Source organism: Thalassophryne amazonica, chromosome 18 (genome assembly GCF_902500255.1).
Source record: "Thalassophryne amazonica chromosome 18, fThaAma1.1, whole genome shotgun sequence".
Lineage (NCBI taxonomy): Eukaryota > Metazoa > Chordata > Actinopteri > Batrachoidiformes > Batrachoididae > Thalassophryne > Thalassophryne amazonica.
The window spans coordinates 40023248-40042843 of NC_047120.1; the positions used below are offsets into that span (position 1 = coordinate 40023248).

The following is a 19596-nucleotide window of genomic DNA, read 5'->3' on the forward strand; positions in this document are numbered from 1 at the left end:
CACTATTAGGGGTGACTGAAACAATTATTACAAGGCATGATTATGTGTGTTGTACTTGTAGAGACATTTGTGTTTCTGTGTCCTGTACCTTTGAGCTTGAGAGGCTCCTGGATAGAGTTCATGGAGTCGTGAGGTTGCTGGACAGAGGTGTTTGATGGTATCTTTACAGGAGAACAAAAGTCTAAGTCTTTGGCAATAGGTGTCTTCAAAGGATCCATGAGTACCACTGGAATGACTGTATCCAACAAGTGGTCACTAAGAGAGACTAAGATGAGTAGCATCACTTGTATTGTAAGGGAGCGTCCGCGTCAACATTTTGGCCATTTAAGCCATGTGCCATGTTTCTCTGTGCATGATCCAGCATGCAGGTGTCTGAGTGTCGAGGACCTCAATACCAAGAGAAGGCCAAGGAGATGCCTTTGTTTCACCTAGCTGCGGCAGATCGATGGTTATTTTAGAGATGTGGGAATGAAACAATTGTCTGCCTGGGTGGGTGCCATCCAGGACCCAAAGTGGTTCAGTAGTTTCGTGGATGAACTGTAAAACTCAATGAGTTAGTTGAACTCAAACCATTTGAGGAACCCGATTGCCATAAACCATTTGAGTTTGCCAACTTAAATAAAATAACTTTCAAAAATGTAATTGTTAAAGGTTTAGTAACTTAACAATTTATAGTTAATTAAACTTATGTAGGGCAGCACAGTGGCTTAGTGGTTAGCACTGTTTCCTCACAGCGAAAAGGTCATGGGTTCAATTCCCGCCTGTGGCCTTTCTGTGTGGAGTTTGCATGTTCTCCCCGTGTTTGCGTGGGTTTCCTCTGGGTGCTCCGGTTCCTCCCACATCCAAAGACATGCGGGTTAGGTGGATTGGAATCTTTAAATTGTCCATAGGTGTGCGAGTGGGTGTGAATGTGTTTGATTGTCTGTTTGTGGCCCTGTGACAGACTGGCATCCTGTCCTGGGTGTACCCTGCCTCACGCTCTATGACTGCTGGGACAGGCTCCAGCACCCCGCGACCCTTAATTGGACTAAGTGGTTGAAGATGAGTGTGTGTGTGTGTGTGTGTGTGTGTGTGTGTGTGTGTGTGTGTGTGTGTGTGTGTGTGTGTGTGTGTGTGTGTGTGTGTGTGTGTAAACTTATGTAAATTGAGTTTATACTTTTCAATAAAAAAGTGACATATAAATTTCTGCCTAAAAAATTTGCATTATATTTTGGATTAGATTTTTTGATCCATTCTTTGGTTTACTTGTTGACTCTGCGTTGTGTTGTTATGACTCTGCCCATTTGCTCCCCTCGGGACGTGAACTCACAATCTCCGGCATGGAAATCAGACTCTCTAACCAGAAGGCTAGAATCCAGGGCTCTCCTTTTGAGCTGTTGGGAGTGAAGTTTACTAACTACATATGGACAGCAACACCTGCTGGCCTCCGTTACATAAACACAAATAAAATGAGTGAATGGAATGCACTGGAAATACATCACCAACACTTAAATGCCCCAAAACTTTAAATGCACTGAAAGGAACAGAGTTGTTATGACAACAATTCATTTTGAGTTAGTTTAATTAATGGAAATGAGTGACTATAACTTTTTTCAAAGTTTGAGTTACATTAACTTAATTATTGTATTAAAATGGAGTGTTCGGTTTAACAGTGTGCAGTGAAGTGCAGTACCGGGACATGCTCCAAAACTTGACTTGACTTGGATATGAGAAATGCATTGTTATATTTACACTTACAGGGAAAATGGATATAAAATAGTTTGAACCCCCACAAAATGTGTTTTTACCTATCCTTTTTTGAGAGGGAGGGGTCCCCAAGTCATAATAAGGAGGTTCAGACTTTCCACCCCCCACCCCCCCACCCCCAGCCCTGAGTACATGCATTCATTCGAACCACATTTATTACGCTTGCACACACAATGAAAGAGCCACTTACTTCATACCAAGTGACAGAAAAGCTTTTAAAATGTCAAGAAAATGAGCAGGCTTCAAATTTAGACATTCTCGTGTTCAACACCGATGATGAAAACATTCAAATATTCATTTTGCATATTCATTTGTATGATTATTAAAATAGTAATTTCAGGAAAATACTAAAACAACTACTTGGATTAATTTTTGTGATGTCAACAAACATGTAAACTATAACTACAGAAAAAGTTAGAATCACCAAATCAAATGAAAAATATAATGGCAATTTGGCACCTGTGTTGTCCTTGTGTGTGTGTTTTGTACAAAAGTCAAAGATTTTACACAATTCAACAAAGTTTATTCCACTTAATCAAAAGCACTTTGAACACTTGAATCATTTGAGTTCAGTAAATGGTAGAAATCAGTTTCCTCATCCCGTCTGAGTTGCATTAACTTATCGGGTTTTACACTATTCATATCTTGGAGATGATGAAGGTTTTTGGAACGATTGGAATTGTGGCGAATGTTGGGATCAGGATGGGGTGTGGGGGATTTTTAGGGCAGGAATTGTGGCCCAATACTGCCAAATCACATCAGAAGCACTGCCACAGCACCATTGCCATCGCTCTGTGTGCGATTGGGGGGGGGGGGGGGGTCCATGCAATGAGTGGGACAAATTCGGGTCACCTCTGTCACTGGACTGTCTGCTGTGAAATCAAAATAGAATGGGTCCTGCATATTCATTTTTAGGTCATTCTTCTTTTGTCTGCAGTCTTATAGCCCCGTCCCCCATTGGTGAAGATGATATGAAAGCACCGCGCTCTTACGCGTAAGGAATGGGGACAAGTTGCTCTACTGCAGTGAGACAATTAAAATTTTTTGTTTTAAACTGAGTCTTCTCTCTGTGGTAGTGTAGCATATTTGTGCTTTGATTCAATAATAAATGTGACATACAGGAGATATGAATACGGAAGCTCTGGTGCCCCCTTTTGTCTCTCTGGACAATACAAGATATATGTATATACTTGTATATCTTCTTCAACTACTTGACTTTCTGGTGTGAGGGTCTCGATGTGGTCATCCATCCATGTGTTCGCTGAACTTCTGATTGAGCGAGAAGACGAAGCAGAAAGTTTGACCACATTACACCCATTTTGGCATCTCTTCACTGGCTTCCTGTCCTAGTGAGATCAGATTTTAAGGTTCTGCTACTAGCCTATAAAATTGTTCACAGACTGGCACCTCCCTACCTAGCTGACTTAATGAAACCCTACGTACCGGCCTGGGCTTTGCTTTCTCAAGGTGCAGGACTACTATGTGTTCCTAGGGTGAATAAAAAGTCTGCAGGTCATAGAGCCTTCTCTTATCATGCCCCTGTTCTGTGGAATGATCTCCCTGCATCAATAAAACAGTCATAGTCTGTAGACACTTTCAAGTCCAGACTTACGACGCACTTATTTTCCCTTTTGTATGGCTAGCATACTGGCATAGTATGTTTCTATGCTTTTTACTCTTTTAATTCATTTTATTAGGAAATGGAGCATGCCACGGCCTCAACTTGACCTAAATTCTGGGTCTTTTAGTGAAGCTCAGGGCTAGTGGCCGGCGATCACCTTAGTATTTCTTTTGTTTTCTTGTTGCTTAATGCTGACAAATTACACTGTATTTGTTGTCTTTCTGATGCTTGATTCTGCTTTTTTTTCTTTTCTCTCTGTCTGATGTGTGGCTCCATCCAGAGATGGGTGTGGTATCTGTTCCGAAACCGTCCTGTACACCGGCAACATTTTCTGTATGTTCGTTTTGTGAATTGTTTCGTCATTTGTGTCTGTAGCATGGCCCAAGCAGAGGGTCACCCCTTTGAGTCTGGTCTGCTTGAGGTTTCTTCCTCAGAGGGAGTTTTTCCTTACCACTGTTGCTCTGGGGGTTAGTAAGGTTAGACCTTACTTGTGTGAAATGCCTTGAGGCAACCTTGTGATTTGGCGCTATATAAATAAAAATAAATTGAAATTGAAAATTGAAGACTCGCGTGTTATTGGAGGGTAACTGGATTACAGAGGAATGGAGATATTGTATCATGTTTAGTGGGTGTGTAGTGTATACCCGCAAATCATGCCCTTGGCCTTTTCCAGTCAGCCAGAGCACTTATGTGCAAAATGTTGAGTAATCACACATAATATTTAATAAGTGATTATTTGAAAATTTGATTATTTATACTGCAACATAGTGACCTCCATGAGGGGGCGTGATCTCATCCCGCTTAAATATGAAGGGCTCATTCTAAGCTCCTGGAAACACAATTATTAGTAGTAATTGTGCACCACAGAACATATGATAATAAATGCTACATTCCATTTTGTAATAAGCATTCCTAAATCCTACACACTAAAATTCAAATTTATTAACTTATATAGTGCCAGTTCACGATGAGATTGCCTCAAGGCACTTCACACAGCATAGTAAAAACAGAAAAATGTTGGGAAAGTGTAGTGACACGGACCCACAACAGGGGGCGTAAATGAACGGACAATAGAAGGAGTTAAATTTGAACACTTTACTGTTGTGAATGCCACAACCACACACAGCAGATTATAGAATAAATACAAAGTCAATGGATAAAGGTGTCGTGTGGGCAGGCTCGACGATAGGAGACGCCCGTCTAGAGAAGAACCGGAACCACATGATTTCCTCCGCCACCGAACCCGAAGGATATTGGAGCCGCCAGGTTCCGAGTCCCCCAGGTGGCCACCGTCTCCGCGAGTCGGATCTGGTACTGCTGGCGAAGAGCAAAGACAGTCAAGTGTGGGTGTGTGTACACCCAGTAAAAACAACGGTGGGAATTCCACCTCCACCTCTAACACACTCGTGCAGCTCCTGTCTCAAACACTTATCTGACGGAAAGCAGAGCGAAGCAGTCGCGGCCCACGCCGGTCCTCCGGGGAGACAGCTGCAACAATGTATCTTTTTAAGCCTAAGTTTTAAGATTAGGCTTAAAACTTTCCTTTTTGCTAAAGCTTATAGTTAGGGCTGGATCAGGTGACCCTGAACCATCCCTTAGTTATGCTGCTATAGACGTAGACTGCTGGGGGGTTCCCATGATGCACTGTTTCTTTCTCTTTTTGCTCTGTATGCACCACTCTGCTTTTAATCATTAGTGATTGATCTCTGCTCCCCTCCACAGCATGTCTTTTTCCTGGTTCTCTCCCTCAGCCCCAACCAGTCCCAGCAGAAGACCCTGAGCCTGGTTCTGCTGGAGGTTTCTTCCTGTTAAAAGGGAGTTTTTCCTTCCCACTGTAGCCAAGTGCTTGCTCACAGGGGGTCGTTTTGACCGTTGGGGTTTTACATAATTATTGTATGGCCTTGCCTTACAATATAAAGTGCCTTGGGGCAACTGTTTGTTGTGATTTGGCGCTATATAAAAAAAAAAATTGATTGATTGATTGATTGATGTATCTACTGGAATCAATATTGGAATATTCAGGCTGAGAGTATTACCTCCGTACGAGAACGATATCTCGGCGACGTGGTGGAGGTGTCATCCTGCTTTTATCCTGGGTGAAGTGCAGATGATCGGTGACAGCTGTCATAGTTGATGAGTGACAGCTGTCACCTCGGCTGTTCCTGTGAGGCGGCAGCGCCCTCTCGTGCCTGAAGCCCGCACTTCAGGCAGGGCGCCCTCTGGTGGTGGGCCAGCAGTACCTCCTCTTCTGGCGGCCCACACAACAAAAAAACCTGAATTAAAAATTTTAAAACACAATAAAAAGACAAAACCATAAAAGAATACAAGAATAAAAACACATCATAACACTAATGATAAAACAAGGAAAACCGTGTTTTAAAAGTCTCCACAGTATCCGACTGTCCTATGTGTGCCAGGAGATCGTTCCACAGAGCTGGTACACAATAAGAGAAAGTTCTGTGACCAGCAGACTTTTTATTCACCCTGGGAACACATAAAAGTCCTGCATTCTGCGAATGCAGAGCCCGACCTGGTACATAGGGGCATACCAGGTCAGCCAGATAGGGAGGTGCAAGTCCATGAACAATTTTATAAACTAATAACAATACCTTAAAATCCGATCTTGCAGCAACTGGAATCTAGTGTAGGGATGCCAAAATGGGTGTAATGTGGTCAAACTTTCTGCTTTGTGTCAAAAGTTTGGCATTAGCATTTTGAACCAATTGATGACCCCTAATACTGGACTGCGGTAAACCAGAAAATAGAGTATTACAATAGTCCTATCTGGAAGAGACAAATGCAGGAATCAAAGTCTCAGCATCAGCCATGGACAGAATGAGTGGAATCTTCGCTATATTTCGCAAATAGAAGAAAGCAGTCCTCGTAATGTCTCTAATGCGGAGGTCAAAAGACAATGTAGGATCAAAAATTACCCCAATATTCCTCACTTTATTCATATGATGTATAACACATGAACCTAAGCTAAGCGCTAGCTGATCAAATTGATGCCAATACCTCGGTGGACCAAGAACCATAACTTCAGCCTTATCAGAATTTAAAAGTAGGAAGTTACTAGACATCCAGCTTCTCACTGATGCAAGGCAATCTTCCAAAGATTTTATGTGAATGAGATTACCAGCAGTTATCTGCATGTACAATTGGGTGTCATCAGCATAGCAATGAAAGGCAATCCCAAAATGCCGCAGTATATTCCTAAGGGGTGCTACATAAAGGAAAAAAAGCAGGGGGCCTAAAACAGATCCCTGCGGATCCCCAAACTTCACGTCCCTAAGATCAGAGGAAGTGCCATTGCACAACACACAGTAAGAATGACTGGACAGGTATGACGTCAACCATGCAAAGGCAGTTCCAGTAATCCCAAAATGATTCTCCAGCCTATCGAGGAAAATATGATGATCCACGGTATCAAATGCAGCACTAAGATCCAACAGCACCAAGACTGTAGTGGTATCCAAGTTCATTGCTCGCAAAAGGTCATTCACAACTTTAGTAAGTGCTGTCTCTGTGGAGTGATATTTTCTAAAAGCAGACTGCAGTGGCTCAAAAAGATTATTCTCAGTGATTATCAGTCTTGAACGCTGAATTCAAGCCATCTGCAAGACTATCCACTGATTGAACATTCTCCAAACCTGAAGCCAAAATTTCAGGCAGTCTAGCTTCGGGTTCAGTCATAGTTGAGGGTTTAATGCATCACCGCAGTAGTAGATAAGGCTTTCACTCCACTAAACGCGGCAACGTAAATGTAAACCTAATAAATGAGTGGTCAGAGACCACAGAGGCAAGAGGCAAAATGTCGATGTTCGTGACAGCAAGGCCACGTGTGAGAACCAAATCAAGGGTATTTTCACTAATGTGCATCGAATACTGAATTTATTGCTGGAATCCTAACTCATCCACAAGTTCCATAAATGATTTGCAAAGGGGATCAGAGGGCTTATTTATATGAACGTTAAAGTCACCAATAATCAAAATGTTGTCCACACTAGCTGACAGGCTAGACATGAACGCACCAAATTCATCTAAGAATTCAGAATATGGGCCGGAAAGCCTATAAACAGTGACAAAATAACATGACTGATTTCCATACTTCTGACCCTGACAATACGTAGCATCATGGGCAGAGCGGAGAATCAGATGCTCAAACGAATTATATTTATGACCCCCAACAGTCAATAAGGTAAACCTAGATTTATAATGACAGATGCAATGACATTCGCCCTCGTCTAACTCAGGCGAATATCTGTCATTTTGGGCGACTGTTCGTGAACGTTGGGCCTCCGAAAATGCATACCGCCCTCCAAAAGCATGTTATTGTATTATTATTATTAACACTAGTTTTAATGATGAAACACAACTAACTTACTGTAGTTTTAATGTTCCCATTCATGAATAACTCTTTCACATACAGTGGAACCTTGGTTTTAGAACTTAACTGGTTCCTAAATGTTGCTCTTAAACCGAGTTGTTCTTAAACTGAAAACAATTTTCCCATACCTTTTGAACAGCATTTTGTGCATAAAAGGCAGACAAAGTACAAAGAATATGCATAGCATCTTACACAAAATACTGTATGGTAATTATTATAAAATAGTTTAATTTAACTTTACCTGTACAGAAGAGACCATATGAACCTCAGGTAACTGAACTTCTGAACAAATCACATGCCTCGAAACGCTGGTCGGATTTAATGTTGTACGCTAACAGCATTAGCACTTTTAGAAGCTGTCGGTAGCTTCAGCCGTTAGCTTAACTTAATGTATGATTACTGGAAAAATTACGCGGCTCAGTAAATCATTAGGAGAACCACTGCGCAATCCTCAAAAACATGATTTAATAAACACCTGAAGACGAACTTTCTTGCTTCTTGTTCTTTCGAGTTTATTGGCGATTTTGACTCAATACAGTGCGTTACCGTCACCTACTGTGGCGGAGGTGTTTGTGAACCAAATCTTTGTTCAAAAAGAGATGCATTTTTTGTTTAAAAACAATGTCTGTGAACCGATCTGTTCCCAAAGAGAGTCGTTCTAAAACTGAGGTTCCACTGTAGTCTTATGTGGCACTTTTAGCTACATTTCAATCAGGGATTGATTACCCTGTAATGTCTTATTAGGTGCAAAGAAAATCCTAATGTTTTCCTTATTTACTGTGCAGGGCTGTTGGGCAGCGCCCGTTTCACCGGCTCATCTCAGAATTACAGCACCCTGCTGCTGGAACAGGAGACAGGGCAGCTGTACGTGGGCGGCAGAGGAGCGCTGTACGCGCTCAACGCTTCCAACATCTCCACACCTGCAAACTACACAGTGAGCGCCAAGCCACCTAACTGCCTCTTTCACAAACACCAACTTCATTTCACAAATTTTCCACTGGTTTTTTTTTCTTTTTTAAGTGTTTGAAGAGGGCACGCTAATAATAGCCCCAAGCAGATTGAGCAAATCCCATTGTGTTCCTCCAATTTTATGGAAATTGGATTAAATGCAGCCGGCGCTTATTCATGGGTTTGTGAAGAGAGTCAGAACTCAGTGATGTGATTTAATGGGCAGCCAGAAAATTAAAGTGTGCTGTCCTCTTTCTTTTCCCTTTTCCCCCCCCTCTTTATCTTCTTTCTCCATTTCTATCAGTCTATAGATCTTTCGATCTTAATCGCTGTCTTTCTGATCCTCTTTATTTACCCAGCTGACTGACTCCTTCTTATTGCTCCTGATTGTTTGCAGATTGATTGGGATTCTTCTCCCGAACAGAAGAAGCAGTGTCTAAACAAAGGCAGAGACAATCAGGTATAAATGCAGCATACGCTGAAAAATTATTTTTTCCGTTATTATTGTGATACATGAATGGAGCCGTTCGCTGATGGTAAGAAAGCACAATTCATTTGCAGTACAACTTCCCTGTTGCCCACGGCAACTAAACTGGAAGGGCAGCCAGAGAGCACCTATGTCCACCAAGATCCAAGAACAATATACACAGTCCTTTGTTGACATTAGTCTGCTGGCATTTTCCATTCATAATCCTTGTTTTTCGTTGTGAGATTATTCCTGATTTCTAACATTCTTTGATCCTGATTGATGACCTTTAACACTGATCTGTTGGCAGCACGGTGACATAGTGGTTAGCACTGTTTCTTCACAGCACGAAGGTCCCAGGTTCGCATCCGATCTGGTGCTTTCTGTGTGGAGTTGTGCAACAGACCAGCGGCCTGAGCAGGGTGTACTCCGACTCTTGCTCAATGAATGCTGACATAGGCTCCAGACCCCTGTGGCCATTAATTAGAATAACTGCATATAGAAAATGAATGAATAAATGAATAACCCTGACTATCCAGATCAATCATTAATCATGCTTCTGACCTTTCATCCTTATCCTTGAGCTTTGATCTTTATTGCTTACCTTTCATTCTGATTTTTAATCTTTGATCCTGATTCCTGTCATTTTTGATCTTGATTACTTACCTTTCATCCTGATCATCGAACATTGATCCTGATTGCTGACCTTTTATTCTGATCACTAATCTTTCAACCTGATGATTGAGCTTTGATCCCAATTGCTTTCCTTTTGATTTTGAACACTGACCTTTCAATTCTGATAAATGACTTTTGATTTTGATAAGTGATCTTTGATCCTGATCACTTAATTTTGATCATTATTGCTCACTGATTCATTCTGATAAATGACTTGTCATTGTGATCACTGAGCTTTGATCCTCATTGCTGACCTTTCATAATGTCCACTGAGCTTTGACCCTGGTTACCGCCCTTTGATCCTCATGGCTGAACTTAGATTTTGATGATTGTGTCGATCTGCAATGAGGATAAAAAGAATTAGAATTAAATATCAAATGCAAGTTCCTCCCCTTGATACATATCCATGCTAATATTCAGTAGGTTCTTCGTTGACACTCAGCCTACCTCTCAAATAAAAAAAGAAAAAACCTGGCCATCTCCTGAGATATCCTGCTTTGTTTACATTGGTCTGTTGACATTTTCCATTAATAATCCTTGTTGAACTTTGAGATTATTCCTGATTTCTAACATTCTTTGATCCTGATTGATGACCTTTTGTTTCTGATTAGTCGGTGGGCAGCACAGTGACATAGTGGTCAGCACCGTTTCCTCACAGCACAAAGGCTCACAACCAGACAGAAGGAGGGAAAGCATGACCTCCTTAATGGAAGGAACTAGATGTTGAGCATATTAATCATTCGCTGCAAAGGTTTATAAAGTTATAGTAGTAAATGGAGTCTGTGTTCTTTCCCGACCTGTTTTGGAGCTGGAAATAACCTGTTTTGTTCTCTGCTCCCCTGCAGACAGAGTGTTACAATCACATTCGCTTCCTGCAGCGGTACAACGAGACTCACCTCTACGTGTGTGGAACAAACGCCTTCAGACCGCTCTGTGCTTACATAGTAAGACCTCCACTTAATTTCAGTAACTGTGACGGCTGAAATGAAATAAAACTGACGGATGACTTTCTTTCTCTGCTTAAGGATGCCGAGCGCTTCAACTTCTCCTCAGGTTTTGAGGAGGGCAGAGACAGGTGTCCATATGACCCATCCAAAAAATACACCGGCCTCCTTGTAGGTAGGCCTCTAAAAATGTGCACGGAATCACTGATCCTCTGCTGGTGTGGCCAGTGCTTATTGACTTTTTGATTTCGATTGATGTCTAATTACATTTTTCATGCAGTAAATTAGCTAGTCTTCCTAGTATTTAAAGCTACAGTATGTAAGATTTAGGGGTGTGTGTCATAAACATCTGTTCGGCCGTGCATAATTTCCTGCAACAACAAATCAACATGTGTTCATGACCTTAGAATGAGCCCTTCATATCTACATAGGAGTGGGCCCCCTAGTGGAGGCTGTCATGTTGCACCACCGTAGCCCAAAAATATGAAGAGAAACAAAATCATGACAGGCAAGAGCATAATGCAGTCTGCAGCCTCACCACTCGATGGCACTAAATCCTACACACTGTAGCTTTTAATAAGACGATAATTCACCATAAATGGATTACAATCTAGAAGTATAACAGAATGCTTCTTTTTCAATCTGTCTTCTTTGCATCTCATTAATTAGATGGTGAGATGTTCACGGCCTCTCAGTACGAGTTCCGCAGCTCTCCAGATGTGCGGAGAAACTTCCCCTTCCCTACACTTAGGACAGAGGAGGCACCTACTAGGTGGCTTCTGGGTAAGATACAGATGTACCTCTACAAAGATGCAAAAAAAACAAACAAACTGCAGAGTGGCTTATACTGTGTGTGCGTGCACTTGTGGAAAACTGGTTTTTATGACCATTGTGGTGACTAAATTATCCAAAAGCACCATTTATTGTTTCCAAGGAGACACTTCTTGGGCTGCTAATCTGTGTGTTTTGGCACGTTTCTCTGTGTATGCTTCATTCTTGTGCCTGCAGAGGCAGACTTTGTGGGCTCCGTTTTGCTGAAGGAGAGCTTCAACAGTTCTATCGGCGATGATGACAAGATTTACTTTTTCTTCACTGAAAAAAGCCAAGAGCAGATTACCTACCCAAGCCAGACCAAGGTGGCCAGGGTCGCCCGTGTTTGCAAGGTCAGAGAGACAATTAATAGACACCAACCGTTACTAAAATCTCATTTGTGGTGCTATTGGGTTTGGAGAATTCATGCTTAATGACATGGAGAAGTGTCATAACAGATTTATAGCCTGCAAGGTCATTGACAGAAGAGCTGAGAGTGTGGACAAAATTTGCCGTCGAAGTATCAAACCAAGGTCAAGTTTGAACTTTTGCAGATGATTTAATGTTGAGTGGAGCACAGTACTGGTCAAGATTAGTGCTGCTTCTGAATTTCACCAACATAAATCTGTCAGAAATAAATGCAAAATAACCCGTTTTGTGTAATCCATATATTTTAAAAATTTCCAAGGTTAGTGCATAAAAAAATAAAATAACTACAATACTTGCACAATATTGAAATAATATCAATGCAACTGTACACCAGACCTCACGGTAACCTCTAGTGCTGACAAATGAAGCCAGAGTCGAAGTGACAAAATCTGCAATTCCTTTAATGGCCACTTGAGGATGCCTCCCCTCAAAACTGCCCCATAGAACTCCAGTTTATGTGGCTATTCCACAGAGCACTGTTCCTTTCCGTTTAATCCCAAATATGCCCAACCGTTGGTTCAATAAAGTAAATACGCGAGCATATATGCCCAACCACAACCGACCAGTGAGCACGCTTGTAAGTTCACTTCCGGTTTCAATGCGGGGAAAAATGGTGGATATTTTATCACCGGCTGCGGGAGGGTTCACAGCCTGCGGAGGAGCTGTGATCTAAAGCGGTTCTGTTTGGCTCATCACACCCAGGGAACTGTGTCAAACTAACACCATCTTACAGACAACAAGCAGCATTTTGTTCATAAAAACAGTTTTGTCATCGTTAATAGGCTTCCGTTCAAAATCCTTATGAAGATTGTCTGCTTTCATCCATTGTGGTGTTTTTTTTTTCACAGTAATTCAAGACGGCGCCGTTAAATGTGTCAAACATACACCGTTTTTCACACCTCAATAGAGCCTTAAAAAGTGTAAAAAATGTAGTTTAGATGCAGAAAATGTGTCAAATACATGATCACGGTTGGGCGAATAAGGTAAGACATTATATTTATCTTCCCAACGGTTGGGCGAATAGCCTTTGCCAATTAGCAATTCTCAAAATCAATGACAGTATATAGTAATTTTGGGGTATTTGTAGTCTGTGGTTTCAATGTTCAAACTTCTTTAAACGGGGTATTCGTAGTGATTGCGGCTTGAAGCGTGTTTGATCGTGCTCCATCAAGGAAGAAATTTGAAGCCGAAGCAGCATTTGTTGCAGGTTTTGTTCAAAGTTGAACAGCTCAAGATCCTTTCTTTTATTTTTTTGGGCAGGCTGCCAGGTCTGCATTTTATAAGCCAGGTAGGTGCCAGGTCGGCACTTTATAAGCCAGCCTGTTAGGAAACAAGCCCGATTAAACCGTTTCATCCTGTTTTTGGATTGTGAGCTATTGTAGTTGAATGGCACCCTGTGGAATAGCCCTGTTAGCACCAGAAATAAACATGGTTATAGCCTGGAACTATAAATGGTTTTGGCATCTACAGCTAGTTTTCCCATTCATGACAACTATATCCTGTAGGTGGTCATTTTTTAAAATATAACTTCAGTTTAAGCTATTCTAAGATATCAAGTTATGAAAATTTAGGGGTGTAGCTACTTTGAGTGACAGCTATTTTGTTGGCTAGAGGGCCTCTGTTAGCAGTGGCTGCTAGCTGCTACAGACATGATTATGTTTGTCCTTTCTGAGCATTTCATTCCATATATCTGAAATAATATGGCTTGCTGTGAGTTTAATTGTACCAGAGAGAACATAGAGAGGGCCGACTTCCTATATGCTGCATTGTAATTGGCTGAGCGCGGCCGCCATTTTGAATGTGTGTAACTGGGTATTGCTATAGACACACAATGGTAGTCTCTGTGTCACTCTAGAGTCATATTAGAGACAAACATTTCTGTTTATGTGCATTTTTCATGACCATGGATCATAACTATCATACCAGCAACATCAGAAAAACATCAAGATCTAAATGAACTAAGTGTTCAGCTATCAATTGCACCAAGTACACTAAAACAAACAAGGAAGTGGCATTCTACTCCTTTCCAAAGGGTATCGTTAAGAAACGATTCGATCCACCGACATCAATAACCTTTTTGCTTAACTATTCCTTTATCGGTCCTTCAGAGTGGCTGTTGTTTTTGGGGGTGTTTGTCAGGAAAATGATTACTTCTCTCCATTGATTACAGACCCTGCAGTAGGTCTGTAATCAACTTTTCTGCAGCGCAGCTTTGATTTGAACCTTGAACCAATCGAAGCAGTGATTTGCAGATTGAAGTGGTGCTTTGATCTAATGCTTCATTGATTAATTGTTTTATTTCACTTTATCTTAATTATCCACCGCTAAAACCCTAAAGAGCATATGTCTGTGAGTAATATTTACCTTTTTATGTTAAACCGACCTGTTATGGTCTTCTGAAACAGTTGATAGATGTATTTTATAACTTAAAAACGGGACCGATGCTAATGCGTTAGCATGTCTATGGCATTTTCAATGTTAAAGTTAGCATTAAGCTGTTGCAGCTGTCAGCACCTTTGGGTGCATTTGTTTTCTGTATAACAGTGGCTCAGCGTTTGTTGTCGTAAAGGAGTCATATGTATTACAAATTGTAATATTTTAAAATTTGCTTTTGTTTATATATTAATAATAATAGCAACAACAACAATAATAGTAATAATAACTAATAATGCCACAATACAATTTTAGAGAAAGAGACAAAAAGAACCTGATTAAAAACACAACAGAAAATAAAATATAAAAATAAAAATATAAAAAGATCAGGCTGCCTAGGTTGTAATATACTTACAGCACCTTATTTTCCACTCAATACACTCCACAGTCATAACAGCTGTTTACATAAATGTTTCTAATAGTAGTTCCTTGTGTTCTAAAGTCAAATAGTGCATTACAGTAGCTTGTAGTACACTCAAGAGAAGTCTTGTTTACAAAACGTCACTCCACTGCAGCAGTCAAGCTGCTCCAGTTACACACAATCAAAATGGCGTCCCGATTACATCATTTTGTGGGAGTCAGCCCTCTCTATGTTCTCTCTGATTGTACTAACTGACCAGCTAAGAAGTCTATTCTGCAGTATGTCCACTGAGTGAAATTTTTAGAATTATTTAATTTGTATGTTAGCACTAATTAGCAGGTATAAGCTAGCATGGTGACGTTTGTTACACTGATAGTGCCATATAACAGCTGTAGATTTTAATACCCACATCAAAGCCATCCATTTGAAGAACTAAAAGCCCAGCTCGCAGAAATATGCATAATCATCTGAATTCAGGTGATCAAGTCATTTAGCCTAAGCTTATCTGTTAACTTCAAGATAGGTGCGGCCATCATTTGTCCCAGTTAGGTCACAGCGATCTTGCCCACGGTCCACCTTTTTACCTTTGACAATATGGCAGTATGGCTTCAAACCTACTTTTTAGGAAACCTATGGGTGACATCAGGGAGGGTCTATGTCCCAAACACAAATATCGTCACCCTTCACTCGTGTTTGGTTACAGAACCTTTGGCATCCACATTTCTCGTGCAACTGATGATTTTTCCTCTATATCGATGTACAGATGCGTAATCCTCTAATTCTCGCTGCTTCCAAACCAAGTTGTTTTAGGAAACCAGGTCTGCTCCTGTTCGTCATCTGGAGCTGAGCTGTCAGAGCAGTCTGGAGTGTAATATCTCAACATGAACTAGGTCACGGCAGCGCATGCAGATGTCGAGCTGGTCCCTGTAGCTTAGCCCTGTGGCAGCCAGACACCGCAGTGGCTGCAGGCAGATCCATAGATAGTGAAAACACTGACAGCAGCCTCTGGCATCAAACCACCCATGGTTTGCCGCGTTTCAGCCACCTGACTAGACTTCCTGTGCCATTGTTGACTTATGAGCCAAACTTCATGTAATTGCTTAATCATCACGACCTATTTTCACAGAGTGGTATGTAAAAGAGGAAACAACACTTCAGTCAGTCTTCACGTCAGTATTTGTCTGTAAATCACATGGGAGACAATACATCATCTGTCTGTGTGTGTGGACACATATTTGTGAAAACTATAACTCAGTAATAATGCATAGTAGACACTTGATACTTTTACCATACGTACCCCATTGGGAGGCAATAATCAGATTACTCTTTTGAGGTGTTTGCGGTGGGGGTGAGTCTTTGAATATTGATTGCTCATGTGAAAATAATGGGATGGTAGACACTTGACGCTTACACCATTGGTAAGCCCCCGAAGAGCACATAGTCATATTAGATTTTCTGGGTGCTATTTGGTACATATATCTGCATATTAATGAGGAAGAGGTGATTTCTCTTGTGAACGCAATAACTCATTAATACACTCGAAACACACTGTACTTACAATATAGGTACACTCCAAGGGAGTAGTTGAGCTGTTTGGATTTTAGGGTGGTCTTTTCTGAAGATGATGTGAATTCGCTTGCTATCATAACTCAGTGATAATACATGCAATACAGAACATTATCCAATACATATACATTATTATACATATTACAACTCACCGATAACTGGCATTTGATACTTACACAATAGGTATCCCACTGGGATTAGACAATGTGATTTAATTTATTGGTTGCTTATTGAATGCATTTGCCTCTTAATGAGAAGTGGGTGAGATCTCTTGTGAACACAGTAACCATTTACTCCATGGTATCCACTTGATACTTATCCCACAGACACCTCTTGTTGAGTAGTTTCATGAATAGCATTTTGAGGATGTTTGTTGCATGTATTTGCATACTAATGTGGAGGAAGTGAAAATCTCCTAAGAGCATAACTCAATGATAATACATGCTACACACTTGAAACTTACACTATAGGTACCCCAATGGAAATAGGGAGTAGATAACCTGATGTGATTTGGGGATTATTTGGTGCCAATATTTGCATATTAAAGGGCACATGTTACTCCAGTCAACATTATATGTTAACAAAAATTATATACCAGATTATAAATTATTACTTCCAACTCTTTAACTTACTATTATCTTTGGAAAATCTGTCCACCTAATAAACATCACTCATCATGTGACTACATCCTCCTAAAACACACATATATTAACCATTTTGATGTATTCACTGTCAAAGTCTACAAAACACACTGAATTCACACTGTAAAACATTCAGTTTTTCTCCCATTCATTTCAATTGAGCACCACAGTCTTGTTTGAGGGCGGGCGCTAAATGGGTAAAATATGACACATATGACATAGTTTCTCTACTTTTGGGGAAGAACCACGGCATTTTCAATGAGTTTTTGGGCAAAATACACGCAAACAAAGTGAAAATGCAAAGAAAAAGTGATGATACGATGGAAAGCGGACGTCTTCAGTTTCTTTATGACCCGGAGCTCAAACATGTCGAGGTGGTTTTGCAGACGAGAGAATGCAGCTACTCTAGTTAGCTGTGTAGGCAACACTTACTGACACAAACTCTCCCTTTCGCCTCGTCTTTTCTTTGCATTTTCACTTTGTTTGCGTGTAATTTGCCGAAAATCTCAGAGAAAGTGCTGTGTTTCTGTCCCCAGAAGTAGAGAAATTACGTCACATGCGTCATATTTTACCCCTTTAGCGCCGCCCTCAAACGAGACTGCGCTGCCCAGTGGATCCTTGGTTTTAGAACTTAATTGGTTCCTAAATCTTGTTCTTAAACCAAAACCAATTTCCGCATAAGAAACAAAGTAAAATGCATTATTCAGTTCCTGGCCCCCAAAACAACACTGTTTTTACCTTTTTAACAGTATTTTGTGCATAAAAGGCAGACAAAATACAAAGAATATTCAATATCTTTCACAAAATACTGTACAGTAATTATAATAAAATAAACAATTAAATTTCATCTTATCTGTACAGAAGAGACAATAAGAACATCACGTAATTGAACTTCTGAACGGATCAGACGCCTCCATTGCAGTGAAACTCTGGTCGGACATAATGTTGTATGCTAACAGTATTAGCACTTTTAGCAGCTGTCGGTAGCTTCACCCGTTAGCACCACTTAATGTATTTAATATGCAAAAATACCTTGTGTAGCTATGAGGTAGGAATAAATATCAGGATATTGAACATCTGGCCATTGTGTAGGATCATTTTTCCACTGTCCAGCTTCGAGTTAGTACGGACAAGATACCAGTCCTGCTGCTGCTAATTTGGTTTTATATGGCTCCTGTGTGATATTATCCAAACCCTCTGAATAGCTGAAGGCCACACTAAGGTCCCTAACAACAGAAATATAACTAAATTCAAACAAATAATTACATAAATGTGGAATTCAAATACCACTCCTAAATACACATGTATCACTATGATAAAACACGTCGACAGCCGCGCATTTTTCACAGCAGCGACAGAGCTGACGCGGAAATAAACTGGCAGTGACGTGGCCACGACGAAGTCAATAAATATCCGAAGACGGACTTTCTTGTATCTTCTTTCAAGTACATTGGCGGATTGCAACACGGTGCATTACCGCCACCTACTGCGGCGGAGGTGTTCATGAACCAAGGCTTTGTTCAAAAAATGATGCATTTTTCGTTAAAAAATATGTTCTTAAACCAAGTTGTTCTAAAAACGAGGTTCCACTGTACATCAGTATTTTCATAATTCTTGATTCATGTAGAATAGCCAGCCCGTTTGACATTTTATTTACTAGTGATGCAAACTTTAATGAGAACTGGATGATTTCTCTTGAGAATTCATTTCGGCAAAGGTCAAGGAATTTGATTTTCATCCCAATTTGGACCAAATATAGGACTGACTTAGGTGGACTGGAACGGTCAGCCATTTGGATGGAGATTGCTGGAGCCATTACCTAATTATTATAACCTGCCACGACATCACAGGTGTATTCTAAAGTAGAACCACATTCCCCAGTCACATGACAGACATCTGAAATCCCTTACCAAGAAAGAAAGACATGTTTTTACATTTTGACCTCTGCTGAGCTCAGATTTGTGACACAAATCTCAGTAGCTCAAACAGTCCAGACTTTGGTTCACCTACATCAGTGGTCTCCAAACTATTCCAGAAAGGGCCTGAGAGGGTGCAGGTTTTCTTTGCAGCCACTGACTCCAGCAGGTGATTTCACTGATGAAATCATCCCACCTGCTCCAAGTGATGTTAATCAGTGAAATCACCTGCTGAAGTCAGTGGCTGCAAAGAAAACCTGCACCCTCTCAGGCCCTTTCTGGAATAGTTTGTAGACCACTGACCTACATCATCTGACCTTGACTTTATTTCCCCTCGGGCACATCTTTAAGTGCTTGACTTGGAATTACAAAAACTACAGTCCGATGACCCCGATGTGGTGACAGAGTGTGTAATCGAGCAGCACGTCTCTCCACTGCTGCGCAGTCGTCTCCACAATAAAACGCCTGGATGTTCATCTCAGTAACAACATTGTATCCACGGAAGCATCCATCCCCTCTCTGCTAACTTCCTATTAAAGGTCCATCCTCTGAGAAGAATCAACTTTTAGTGTAAATATACCTCCTCCACCCTTCTTTCTTTTCTCTTATCAGAAAAATGCAGTTTGTATTATTGATGGAAGCCTCCCTGGCGC

At 40.9% G+C, this 19596-nt stretch overlaps 1 protein-coding gene across 2 annotated transcripts in view; it reads left to right on the forward strand.

Moving 5' to 3' along the window:
• sema4gb (sema domain, immunoglobulin domain (Ig), transmembrane domain (TM) and short cytoplasmic domain, (semaphorin) 4Gb) overlaps positions 1-19596 on the forward strand; it is a 79125-nt gene that overhangs the window by 34545 nt on the left and 24984 nt on the right. For both annotated transcript variants that reach the window (XM_034194321.1, XM_034194322.1), the window contains exons 3-8: positions 8540-8688; positions 9100-9162; positions 10689-10787; positions 10869-10962; positions 11457-11570; positions 11796-11950. In XM_034194321.1, the coding sequence (XP_034050212.1) occupies positions 8540-8688; positions 9100-9162; positions 10689-10787; positions 10869-10962; positions 11457-11570; positions 11796-11950 (674 nt within the window). The remainder of the gene's footprint in view (positions 1-8539; positions 8689-9099; positions 9163-10688; positions 10788-10868; positions 10963-11456; positions 11571-11795; positions 11951-19596) is intronic.